Source organism: Xiphophorus couchianus, chromosome 2 (genome assembly GCF_001444195.1).
Source record: "Xiphophorus couchianus chromosome 2, X_couchianus-1.0, whole genome shotgun sequence".
Lineage (NCBI taxonomy): Eukaryota > Metazoa > Chordata > Actinopteri > Cyprinodontiformes > Poeciliidae > Xiphophorus > Xiphophorus couchianus.
Window position 1 is genome coordinate 22,134,015 of NC_040229.1, and position 13,747 is coordinate 22,147,761.

At 40.5% G+C, this 13,747-nt stretch overlaps 1 protein-coding gene across 2 annotated transcripts; it reads left to right on the forward strand.

The window, feature by feature from the left end:
- Positions 1-2,782: 2,782 nt before the first annotated feature.
- csnk2a2b (casein kinase 2, alpha prime polypeptide b) lies at positions 2,783-13,747 on the forward strand. Of its 2 annotated transcripts, XM_028000022.1 has the most exons (13): positions 2,783-3,331; positions 3,450-3,701; positions 4,023-4,134; positions 7,241-7,342; positions 8,194-8,244; positions 8,355-8,414; positions 8,522-8,605; positions 9,851-9,961; positions 10,347-10,448; positions 10,599-10,699; positions 11,843-11,991; positions 12,099-12,178; positions 13,129-13,747. In XM_028000022.1, exons 2-12 carry the CDS (start codon positions 3,598-3,600, stop codon positions 12,173-12,175), a joined length of 1,053 nt encoding a protein of 350 aa, XP_027855823.1. In that variant the 5' UTR covers positions 2,783-3,331; positions 3,450-3,597; the 3' UTR covers positions 12,176-12,178; positions 13,129-13,747. The 2 variants fall into 2 exon arrangements, with proteins under 2 accessions (XP_027855823.1, XP_027855817.1); XM_028000016.1 differs by having other exon boundaries at positions 2,783-3,701.

The following is a 13,747-nucleotide window of genomic DNA, read 5'->3' on the forward strand; positions in this document are numbered from 1 at the left end:
ACGATGGACTACAAATTATGCTGTAATAAGAAGTTTATGGGCAACTTCCATTTTGCCATTTTGTTATCTTATTTTTCCACTTACTTTTCCATTTTCACTTCATCTTTTACAAGTAATGACTGTGTGGAATCTGCTTTGTATAACTGAATTCAGATCTAAATCACTTTAGAACCGGGCTACATCCTGACATGTGAAATTAGAGAGTGTACTTTCTTTTTATTGTGACTGGAGCTTCACATCTAACTGTGTATCTTTATAGTACCATTGTGAACCTATTGTCACATTCAGATAGCAGAGGGAAGGTGCTCCCCATGTTTATTTCAGCTGCTGCTAGTATTACTGTACCAGTATATGATGCTGTGCCATGTAGGGTTCAGACTTTCTACAGAACTGAATTTAACCACCAGTTAAAGTCCAAATGATTCAATCTAATGAAACCTGCCAGTTTAGACATATATAGAATTATTCATATATTTAAATTCATTGTTCTCATCATACTCCTGCAGAGGTCAGTGTTGAGGGATAATACGTATTGAATCCTCTCTCAGCGTGTACATATGAGCCAAAATGATTGGAAATATCAGAAGTTGTTTTTCTGAAGATTTTTCCTAAATTTTTTACTATGTGAAATGTTTCGACAAATGCTCTCTTTTTTTGTGGTTGATGTTTTTCTGGTCTGTGTAGTTTTATGGTGCCAGTGTGTTACAGGGACTCTCAAAGAGAAACCTTTGCGAGAGTCTGATTGTGTGAATGTAAAAACTGTGTTTTAAACAGGTGATTTCAGAGCGATAAGAACTGATTTGACTGTCTCTCCGCCTTTGTTTTTTTTTTTTGTTTTTTTTTTGTTAAAGTTTGTCCAAGCTGAGCTGCTTCTGTAGGACGGTTCTGCACCTCTGCGCTAAAAGACGTAGGAGTTTATTCTGTTGTTTCCTGTTAAGTTGTGTCTGTCGGGGCGGGTTTGTTCCTGAATCATCATCTAAAATTGCCAAGAGATTGTTGTGTCTCTCAAGAAGCCACTTTGGTTACGTGTTGACTGTGACTGCCTTCGTTTTTTGTTTTTTTTTGTCCACCTTTCCTCTCCTATACGGTTTGAGTGCAGTATTAAATACATGTTTTGAAGACTTTTCTACAAAATGAGGAATTGTTGAGTCCATTTCAATTCAGCCTTAAAATGTTTGCTTTATGCCTTGTCTCTTAATCATTCAATGTTAAAAAGCTAACCATAAATCCTTTTTTTATTACTTTATCATTTTTGCAGACTTTGAGGTCACGTTTGACTGTGTTTTTATGGTTTGTGCTTGTTTATTTGTTATCTAGATCTTTTATTAAATTGGTATAATATGTGTTTTGTGGGAGTGGGAGACCAGGGCCTTGGGGTTAGTTTAAAATTTAAAAGTGTGCATTTGAAAGCTTTTCACATCCAGAAACATAATTCATCTGTTCAAAGCCAAAGAACTCCAGTTGCTATTGTCTATTTTATTTGTTTTGGAGTATTGCAAATTCTCAGAAAAAAGAAGTCTATCCTTCATATGTTCTTGGTAGAAAAGGAAATCTACTCCATAGCTATCAAAGGGAGTGGGAATCTTCTTTATAGGCATAATTCCAACCTCAATTATTACTGGTTTTACTGGAAAAGAAAAAATACCATCACTAGTCAACCCAGTCATGCCCACTTTAGTACCTCTAAACCCCTAACCCCGTTGAACCCTGATGTTTTCCTCCTCTCTGCATGCTTGCAGTTAGTTTTTGTGTTTGCTTTTTTTTTTTTTGTTCTTTCCCTCTTCACAGCACTTTTCCTTCCTGTTTTACAGCGTTTTTATTTTTTAATTGTTCTGTGGTTTATGTGAACGTTGAAGAAAAAACGTGGAAAACAAAAAACTTTGTGGCATAGTACAGTTCATTCTGAGATCATCTGTACGTTTGTAGCATCCATTTACACAGAGCACTAACAAATAAAACTTTTTTTCATTTATAATTATACGAGTGGTGACGTTATCTGAAGAAGATTAGTTTGGGTGGCTATATAACTTTTCATTTTCTTGGAGGTTTCAGTTTTTAGATTTTTATTCATATTCATTACTAATTCAAGAGAATTCAGAGTTTAAAAAACATTTCCTAGTTAAACAACTAATTTTATCATGTAGCTCTCAAATATCAGTAAATGGAGTTTATCTTAATCATAAGGATTTTATAACTTAATTACAACCTTTTTTACTTGTTTATTTTTCTATAATTTAGTCTATATAACACTAAATGTCATTCCACAGCCCATTATGAAAGCTCTATATCTATTTTAAGTTCCAAGAGTTGAATAATTAATTTAATTATTACATATTATTATTATATTGGTAAGGCTGGATGTAAATATATGTATTTATTTAATGTATCATTGAGTACGTAACTGTTAATAATTCATAAGGTACATCGTAATAAAAAGTTAAATTAATTTGTACATCACGGTTCAATTTCATATTATTTTCAAATTTATCCGGTTATTTCATGGGTCTGTTGCTATACTTGAAATAAAAACCTGACTCTTTAACCTGTAAAAAGAAAATAAAAGTAAATCATGTATCAAGAGATACAAAAATATATTTTCTAATTGATATAATTGTGTTTTTAATATATGAACATGCATTGCGACACATACAAAAGAGAATAAATAGGTTTTTTTAAACTTTACACAACCGTAGTCATTTCCTGTCACCAGATGGCGCTGCGGCCTTGTTGACACTTGACGCATGGCGCAGTTTACCCCGGATACCAGCGGTTTCACATCCCGGGTATCTCCCGCCCTCCTGCTCCTCCTTCGCCCGCTCCGCCTCCCTTCCTGCGTTCTCCACCACCGGGGAGGTCCATAGGCTGCCGAGCTAACTCCCGAAACCCGGGCCCCTGAAGTTTGCGTGCGGCACCGGGAAGACAAGGTCCCGCTTGCCCCGCACAGCCGCTTGCACATGACGCGGGCTCCGCTGATGTTCGTACCCGGAGCCGAGCGCTCCCCTACGGTGCGACATCTCGGCGCTACCGTGAGCTAACAACATCGATCTTCGCTGCGGCTTCCACCGCCCCCTCTCCGCCTCTGGTCGACCCCGCTACCGATCTGTCATATAGAGCGTTGATTGATTAGCTGGCTCTGGAGCTCCGGGGGCATCCCGCCTATCATCGTCCGTCATTCGGTGCAGGAATCCCGATCAGAAGCCTCCTTTTCTCTGCTTCTCTTCTGCTTTTTTAGGGTCCGCCTCCTCTCTACCTCAGCAGCCCCGATGCCGCCTGGTCCATATCCCTGTGTGTAGCACCATCATCTCCTACTTCTATTATAAACCTTCATCGGGTCTGTTGCCTTTAATAATCCGATCAAGAAGCGCTTCAAGGCGACTACAGCCTGCGACGACCCCCGCGGACATCTCTGGTCCTCAAGTCTGATTTTTCCTCTCCTCTCTGCAAACCAGCTGGCTGGCGTGTTCCACTTTCCTCCCACACGCAGCTGCCCCACCGTTCCTTAAATCCTCACCAGCTTCCCAGAGTCGGTCCAACCATCCACACCGCGGCAGGCCTCCGTGACGCCCGACCCGCGGCGTCCGAGCCACGGGTCCCACCATGCCGGGTCCGGTGGCCGGGAGCAAGGCCCGTGTGTACGCAGACGTCAACACCCTGAAGAGCCGGGAGTACTGGGACTACGAGGCCCATGTTCCAAACTGGAAGTAAGGATATTTCAGCTTAGCTGTATTCATCTGTGTGGAGATTGCAGAGGGGAAATTGTGGCAGATGGGGGTTTATTATTAAACACGGAGCTGTGAGGGTGTGATGACACCACGGTTGTCCTCCAGTCTGTCTGACACTTCGTTCCCCCGCATCTCTGTCCTTTCCTCCCTGTCTGTTGTCTAAATGCCCTGAGATCTGAGCCAGAAACTCCATATCTGTGGATGAGATTTTGTAACAAGACCTGATTTCATGCAGAGCCTAAACAATACTTTTTTTGGTGATTTTTGTCACACATGCTGCTCTTCTGTTTGTCTCTGCAGCAACCAGGAGGACTACCAGCTGGTCCGTAAGCTGGGCAGAGGGAAGTACAGTGAGGTGTTCGAGGCTATCAACATCACTAACAATGAGAAGGTTGTGGTCAAGATCCTCAAGGTGAGCAAGTCTCATACTGCTGCCGTTAAAATTAGAAAAAAGAAAATTCAGTTGGGAATTATTTCATGAATTCAGAATCATATCATATTAAAATTAAACACTATATAAAAGTGACTTTTTAGTTCAGAAATGTTTTGCCATGACATGCACATTCCAGGGGAACATCGCTGACTTGACACTCACTGACACTCCCCACAAGGAGGGTCAAACACAAAAGGTCATTGCTGAAGAAACAGGATGTTCACAGGGTGAACAGCCTGTATCAAACATATTAATGGGAAGTTTGGTGGAAGAAAAAAGTGCAACAGAAAAAACTGATGCATGTGGTTTTTCTGTCAGTTTCCAGTTGTTGAGTTGTTTTCTGCACCTGTTTCCTCCTCACTAAGTCTTTTCCTCCAAATTCCTAAGTCTTGTCTAAGGTTGACCCAATGGCCTGCTGGAGGTTAAAGCAAACACTTCTGCTCATCTTTCATCTTTCAGTCATGCAATAGAGACTCTTTTGGATACTGAGTCTTGACAGATAAAAGTAAATGCCCCTTTGTGATTTGACACAGACAGGCATGCAGCATGTGATTTGTTTTGGGATCGATTTTCCACACTATTTCTTGGCACTGTTGAAAAATATGGATTTATAAAACTTAACATTGTCCAGGACCAGATAAGTATGGACTAAAAAAAACCTAAATTGCTTAAACAAGCTGAATTATTATTTGTCTGTGTGCAAAATAGTAATTTTGTACAGGAGGATTGCAGAGGAGATGACTGGACAGATCTGGATGTTGTCTGCAGTAATGTGGTTGATGCTCTGGTCCATCCACATTCCACCCCTTACCTGTGAAAAATGAAATCCTCCAGACAACTGGCTTACTCAGCATTAGAGATAAACTGGAGATCTCATAGTTGAGTCCTTGCGGTTCCACATCTGAAGGGTTGATTTGGGGTAGTTTGAGTGTCTGATTAGGAATGCCTAATGTGAAGGAGATGTGGATACAGAACCCACCAGGGGGACCGTATGTTGGTTCTTGCCTTAAAACATTTAGGGACTGAACTGGACAGTCTCTCCTGGACATACCAAAATAGCTGACTAGTCAAATGGCCAGTAATAAAATCAAATAAAAATCCAGGTATATATTTTATATGTTACATCCTCATCTTTTCAGGCTTTGATCTTTAATGGTCAGGAGACGATGAATTCAATTTTGTTGAGTTTTAGTCAGATGTTTTTTTGCAGAACATGAAACCTGGAGATGATATTTGGGGGTTTTAAGATAAAAACAAATTAATCTAAAATCTTCAAGATGCAAAATAAATGCTCCAGTAAGCCAAACTCAAAGAACCAAGCATTTCAGGAGCCGCCATTTTACAGCTTGAACAGGAAGTCTGTCTGTAGTCGCAGCTTTGGCTCTAATTGCAGACGAACGAACCACTACCACTGCTGTTGGAAATCCGAGCAGAAGATTAAAAACACAGCCATAGATTGTTGCTGCATATCTGCACATGTAAGCAAATAAACCAACCTGGCTACTACAGTTCTTGTGCAGCCAGATGATTACTTTCTACAAATGTTTTCAGTCTGTAGGTTTCAGTTCTGAAGTGGGTCAGTGTCAAAGGTGTCCTACTCCGCTGTGATTGGTCGGTTGTTTCGCAGATGAGCATCAGCAGACAAGGATCTGGGTGTCTGGACGGGCTTTAATTTAATGATCTGGTTCTTACAAGGGTCTACTTGATTTCAGTCTAACCTGACGGGCAAAACGAGTTTTACACTGTTGCTACAAACTAAGTACACCCCATGATTCAACAGCCTGTAGATGCCACCTTCAATAGAAATAACCTGAAGGCATTTTATATCCATCTTCATCAAAGTGCTGTGGAGGAATAAAGACCCGCTCTGCTTTCAGACACAAGGCCTCACATCTGACTCCAGCACACATTAATGTGCAGCAGACTTTAGGGTTGACTGAGAGACACAAAGCAGACCCAAATTATCATCTTACCACCGCCGTGCCTGGCACTTGGTATTCCGAACAAGCAGAACCTGTTCAGGCTTTTCCTGCTTGTCTTGTCATGAATGTTGTCATTTAACATGTAAACTGAGGGATGCAGAGGCTGATATGAGGCTCTTTGGTGCAGTTTCATTCAGTTTTGCACTTTTTAATTGTTGATGTGAAATTGCTCACAGATTGATTCCTGGGAGGATTGGCAGCTTTTTAAAAGATGTTTTCTTCTTGGAAATACTTTTTCTCACTATCAAAATATGAATTTAAAAAAAATAGATGGGAAATTGCTCTATCACATTTTCCAGATAGATTATCAGCATTCATTTCTTCTTTGTGGTTATTACTGATGTCTCTCCATCTTGGTGTGGTGTTAGCAAACAACTGTATGCGCTAACCTAGCAAGATGCCCAAACTCCTGCTTTTATAAAGGCGCTCACTAGAGCTGGGGAAGATATCACACATTTATGTTGCCATTACTGTGTCAGTCTGTGTGATATTAGTGTTGCAAAGAATTCTGTGGAGTGCAGTTTTTGTAGGTAATTATAATCCAAGTGTCAGGAACGTACAATTTTCAAGCAAATAATATATTCTGCTTGCTGGATGGAGTCTCTGTGTCCAAGTAACTGAAGGCCATAGAATGTTTTGGAAGCGTCATAATGAGAGAGTAACAATGAATGAAGAAATGGGCAATTTTTCTCAGCTCATTGTAATATTTAGCAATGAAATTGTCACTATATGGGGTCCTTAAAGGGTTATTTCTTTAAAACAACCACTGAAATAAGCTTCTGTGCTGCTCCAGTTCCCGTTCAGCCGCAAAGATTACAAGATGACCCAAAAATAAGAGGAGGTGTCTCAGCCGAGAGGCGAGGATTAGCCGTCAGTCAGTTAAATGTGAGCGTGGAGCTGAAGGAGAAAGATGCTGAGGAGAGCAGAGAGCAGCAGCGCTGAGGAGAGCAGCATCAGCAGATTCCTGAAACTGCATGTTGGCAAACATTCCTGCTCTCCCATATTAATGTAATTTTGCTTCTTCGTCTCCCCATCTGAGACTTCGCCATTAAATTGTTAATTTTATTTATTTATTTATTTTTGCTTTTCATCCATCGATTCAGCCTGTCAAGAAGAAGAAGATCAAGCGAGAGATAAAGATCCTGGAAAACCTGCGAGGGGGGACCAACATAATCCGTCTCGTGGACACAGTCAAAGACCCGGTGGTAGGCCTGCTCGTCTTATGGTTTCTAATTTGTATTTATTTTTTTATGGAAATACAGCTCAGATTAAGAGCTGGTGTTGGGAATGGAATATTTGACTGAATTACAATTTTTGGGGTTTATAATCAGACGTTTTGCTACTTTTGCGATGCACCAATATGATTTTTTTCAGTCGCCTTAAGCTTTTAGAGCCTTCAGTTTGTGATGAAATTAAAACGTATGACATCCATAAAGAGAGTCTACTTGTAAAGTAGTACTAACACATTTTGATATTGAAGTCACTGGAGATATTCTGTGTGCAAAATAAGATGACACTTTAAGCTCGACTATTGAGTTGCTTGGAAACTCGCCTGGCTAAGTGTGTTTATTTAAGTTTTTTATTGTATTTTGAAGACAAAACGAACGTTTGGGCTCTGAAATGCTTTTGGATGACCTTTTTCAAATCAGACAAATCTTTATTTTACCAAGAACTGGAAAGCTGTTGAAAGACAGATTGCTAAAAAAAAATCGTTGATATGTTGCATGTTTAGTCGGCGTGTGCTTACAAGCACATTTCTTTGATGCTGGACTCGGTCAAAAACTAGAGAACAAGAACAAGTGAACTTGAACTTTTTTGTTCGGAGTGAAAATATTATGAAGAGCTCAGGAAGGAAGAATATTTTTTAAGCTCTGACTCAGCCAGGACGCTCTGCAGCTCTGCAGCAGGATCTCTTTTGTGTGTCTGTTCCTGTAAGCGAACCGGGAGCAAGAAAATGAACATTTATGGTTTATAGTTTTGAGCAGTTTGATTGAAACGGAGCTTCAGCAGCTTCTGTCTGTTTTTCTGACTCTCTGTCTCTCTGGTGGCCACGCAGTCGAGGACTCCGGCACTCGTGTTTGAATCCATCAATAACACAGACTTTAAGGTACAATCTCCGCCTCCCTTTTCCTCTTGATGCTGTCTCCTTTCTGCCATTCTTTAGTTAGATTTTGCTACAGCAGCCGCCCTGATGCAGCTTTTGTTTCATCTCTGCAGGAGTTGTACCAGAAGTTGACAGATTATGACATTCGTTTCTACATGTACGAACTACTGAAGGTGAGCTGTGCTTACTACGCCTTCCTCCCCCTCTCCGTTCCCTTATTGAGATCAGATCTCAGTTCCTCTCTTTTATTTTACTTCTTTTTTCCGTGTTCCACCACCAGGCTCTGGATTACTGTCACAGTATGGGAATCATGCACCGCGACGTCAAACCTCACAACGTGATGATCGACCACCAGTTAAGAAAGGTAGGTGGTGCTTTAAATAGCCTCCCATTTGTTTTCGTTTCCTCCACTGAACCCCCCCACACGCTGAATATTATCTGTCATCCTGCTGCTGAAGCTCCCGGTTTATTTTCCTCTGCGGCTTTTATTGTGTTTTTCCCCCATTTTGAAGAGGAGCAGGTATTGCATTAATGCGAGCTTTCAGCCCTCGTGTGGGTGTATTTGGAGTTAGATTATTAAAACAACAGCGGAGGTCATTTCCATCTGAATAAACAAGCTTCCTGTTGTTACAACAAACATTTTTCCATTTAATGAATGTCCCTGTTTTCTCAATGTGAGAGGAGTGCCTGAAAGAACAGACACAGTTTGAACAAATGCTCCAATTTTAAGGGGTTTCAAAATTCCTGAATTGTGGATAAAGTTTCTTGAGAAGTACATTTAACTGAGTCTGCTGCATTTATCAAATGTAATAATCACTTTTTCAAAAGTAGTCATCTGCAAAGGTGTTTTAAAACAAGAACTGGGTGCTGAAACTGAGGTGAAAAATATACATGGCTGCCTAATTAAGTGCCTGTACTCACTAAAATTGAGTCAAATGTTCCCTGGCAGGTTTGAAAGTCATCCCCAGACTTTCTGTAGCCTTCAACAAGCTTCAGGGATAATTCTGATCGGATATTTGAGCTCCTCTTTTGTAGAATTGGTTCATTTACATGTACAAACATGTAGTCCTGTTTTTTCCATTATTCCATCCACTCTGTCCCACAGCATGATGCTACCACGAACATACAGGATCCATTGTATTGAAAGCCTCAATTTGACACTTTTCTACTTATGAATGTAGATTATTTCCACTAGATATTGCCTTTGTGATTAGAAACTCCGTCCTTTGAGGGTTTTTGTTCATTTCTGTCAACTTGTTCCCTCAGAGTGCCTTTAGTACCAAACGAAATTCAAGGTTGTAGAATTTGGTGGCAGTTGTTGTTCCTGGTTTTATACACTTTTTTTAATGCACCAGTACAACGTGGCAGTGTGTTATGATTAAGCACGCTGCATCTCATTGTAAAGGTTTGTGGGGTTTGAACAACTGGTGATGACTTTCTAAGAAAACTGCTGGAGATTTTAGTCCTAGCTGAGCAAAAGCATGAGTTTGCTTTGTCCAGCAGGGGGCAGCAGATGAACACAGGAGTTCTGCGGCTGCATGTGTTAGAGGTGCTGCTGTGTTCGTTTGCTGTTCAACAAAGGACTGATTCTATTGTGTTTCCTCTACAGCTACGCCTTATAGACTGGGGGCTGGCAGAGTTTTACCACCCGTCCCAGGAGTACAACGTCAGAGTGGCCTCTCGATACTTTAAAGGCCCCGAACTTCTGGTGGACTACCAGGTAGCATCAACCTGAAACCAAACAGCTTATTTATAAAATACATTTACAAACCAACAGGTTTGCCCAAAGCTCTTTACAAAACACATAAAACCAAGAAATAAAAAAAATATTAAAACCTTCATAAAATTAGGGCTATTAAGGAGGATGTTGACTGAAACTGGGCCATTGGGTTTGTGAGAAAAGGTGTTTTAGAAAGAGACTTAAAGCAGGAAGTAAAGACGTCTGCATGCATTGTTTATCTGCAGGTTGTCTCAACCAAAGTGGCTTTATCTGCAAGGCAGAGCTGATTTGTTTATTAAATGTTGTCTCTGAGTCCATATTGTCGCACAGGGTTGGGTCTGATGCCTCCTGTTCTTTTTACCAGCTGGGTGTCTTTGTGTTGCAGATGTATGACTACAGTTTAGACATGTGGAGTCTGGGATGCATGCTGGCCAGCATGATCTTTCAGAAAGAACCATTCTTCCACGGACAAGACAATTATGACCAGGTACCTGACCTGAACACAGCGGAGCGCTCATTATTATCAGTTTACCACCCATCACAGTGGGTGGTAAACTGATAATCGAAGGAAAATGTTTTTTACAAGTCTTGTTTTTAAAAGGTTTATGGTCTGATTCTGTTTGGTTTTGGTTTGCAGCTGGTGAGAATTGCCAAAGTCCTGGGGACCGACGAGCTGTTTGGTTACCTGCGGAAATATCACATCGAACTGGACCCACGCTTCAAAGACCTGCTAGGACAGTAAGTCCACTCCACATCTGACCGTCCTCAGACTGCTCAGAGGCACAGCTGCTGGAAATGTCCGCAAGCAACTCCAGAGACAGCTAGCTGCACAGGATTAAACACCATTTGTTATAGAAAGTGAATGCAGTCAATTCAAAAACAGAGCAATACTCTTTCATGTAGAGTATAATGCCTGAGAACCCAGAGCACAAAAGGAAAAATCCTCTGGTCCCCACCGAGTCTTTAAATGAGGAAAATGTGTGAAGAATGAACAAAAACTAACTCTTTAAAAGTGGCATCACAATCAACAAAAACTTACTTGAAATTATCTCGAGATTCGGCAGCAATAACTAGAAGTAGCTGTTTATCATTTTCTTATATTGTCATTCAATTTGTCTCATTACAACAGTTCAATCCTGCTGAGGTCTGTACTTTGACTAGGCTATTGAAAAATCTTGACTTGTCTTTTTCAGCCATCCTCAGCAGTAGTTCTGTCACTCTGTTTGGTGTCATTGTCTTATTTTTAGCCCAGTTTGGGCCAAGCTTCAGCTATCAGGTGAACTGTTATTTCACGTATTTCCCTGTGGAATACCCTCTTATACAGACGTTCAGAGTTGATTCAGATTGATTCAATGACTGCAAAGTGCCCAGTTCCTGTGGTTGCAAGACAAACCCATATTATCACCCCTCCAGTCCTTTGTTGACAGTTGATACAAGGTGTTTGCACTCATACATTTGGATTAGTTTTCCCCAAATGTTGTAGTTGTACTTGGTGAGACATCCATTCCTAAGTATGTCTGTAACTGTATTAGAGGATTTCCACTTGAAGCCCCTTGAGAATCATAGACTTTGAATTATTCAGAAACAGCCAAGTAATCCTTCCCAGATTGATGGACAGAAACCATTTCTTTGTAAGGTTGTTGGTGATGTTGTTCCATTGCATTGCTATAAGACACACCTGTCTGCTGCGGAGCAGCAATCTCTTGCTACACTGATGATAATGAGCTAGTCTGGGCTTTCCACCTGCAGCTCAGATGAGCATCTTGACCTGCGAAAAAGAAGCCTTAATATTTGACTAATCATGAATGATCTGGTGTAATATTCGTTCAAACTTTTACTAAGCTTAGCAAATGTGTGCATCCTTTATTTCTGTCTGTGTAGGCAGAGCAGGAAGCGATGGGAACAGTTTGTGCAGACTGAGAACCAGCATTTAGTGAGTCCTGAAGCTCTGGACCTGCTGGATAAGCTGCTCCGCTACGACCACCAACAGAGACTGACAGCCACCGAGGCCATGGAACACCCCTACTTCTGTAAGCATCACATCTACACTTTCAGTAGTTCACCAAAAATCTGGTGGGGCTGATCTAATTGAGCAAATGTGCAAAACTGAAAGTGGCTCCCTTTGTTGTCCCTGCAGATCCTGTAGTAAAGGAGCAGTCTCTATCAAACTCTGACAACAACATGGTTTCTAGTGGCAACAGTACAGCACGATGAAAGGTAAATGTTGTTTAATATTACTTACTGTTTAATTTTTTTTTCTCATTGTGAAAAATGTCAGACGCAATGGCTTAGTTTGTTCTAGAGTGGATGTGTCTGATCTTCTGGAAATTGTTGCTCTTCTAAAAGTGTTGTTGATAGGTGATTTTCAATATTTCAGACATTTTCTGGGAGTTGAAGCTGATAACTAACATTTTTTACAGAGATCTAATTATTTTTTTTGTCAAGAATAATCAATAAAATAAGTGTTTCTTTGTTAAAAGCAGTGACTTAGAGTATAATGTATTTATTATGTTTTCGCTATTGATTTATTGTTCAAGTTTTACTGGTTCAATTTCGGGCTCCTTATAACTAACTTGGCATTCAGAGCCTCCCGTTCAAATTGCTCAGTGACTCAGTGATTTGTTTGTAGGTGTAATCATTAAAATCAATGGTCCTTCATTTTTTTATTATTATTATTTTATGTCATTAAAAAAAAAACATTACCAAAGCTATCGACTTGGTTTAGACAAAAACAAATCAAAGAAATAGTCATTCTTATTTTGGCTGCCTGATGTTATTCTCTTTAATTTCACTAAGTTTATATTTGTTTGTCTTTATCTCAATGGAAGGAGGACCCGTGTTCTTGAATCATGTCAGTGAACTCTAAAAAGTTACCACTACTCATTTGGTCTCATTTGTCATACCTAAAAGATTCCTCTAGAGCTTCTTCCTTTTATCTCTAGAGGGCGCTATAGGTCAGTAAGACCTATAATACTAGAATAAAAAACAAATGTTGCCTTGCAGCTTGGCCTCGGATGCAGCTGACTGCTACTAAGAACAATTCAGCTTTTTGAACAGTTTTCTGGATCATCAACTGGATAACACCATCATGATGCCGCTAAACAGCCATGACGCTGTCAGAGGAGAGCTTTCTTGTAATTGATTGCTCTCTTTTGCTCTTTTCACAGAAGTGGAAGGAAGATGGATGTCTGTTACCTCAACTTTGAAACCGCTTGTGTCAGAAACTTGTGACGAAGTGTACAGCAACAAATGGCTCAAAGCGACTCGGACCAGTTTACGCATTCACAGAAACGTTCACACGGACAAACGTCAATGCAAGCACACGTCTCCAAACACAAACAGATGCAGAAACAAACACAAAAAAACCCACCCTCCTCCTCTTCCTCTGTGTCGGTTTGTGATTGGCTCGTCCTGGTTTCCCGTCTGGCAATCTGACCAATGACCTCGAAGCTGCTGCTCCCCAGTCCTTTGACTGCTTCCTGTCCCGTCCTGTCTGGGTCTCACGTAGGTCAACAAAGACATTTAAAGTCCTCTTGTTTGTCATCCTTTCATCCCCACTTTTATGTTTCCTTCTTCCTTGACTGCATCAGCATGGAGAATGAACAGGAGGTCTGATTTTTTTTATTTTTCTTTCCCTGCCCATCTTTGCCTTTCCATCATCCTCCTCCCCAACAGACCACAGGCATCTTAGCACTACTCCAGATCTGATGGCATGGTGGACTCTCTAGATAATATGATAAATATAATATTAATGACAAATAAATGATTTTTATTTAGATGAATCTA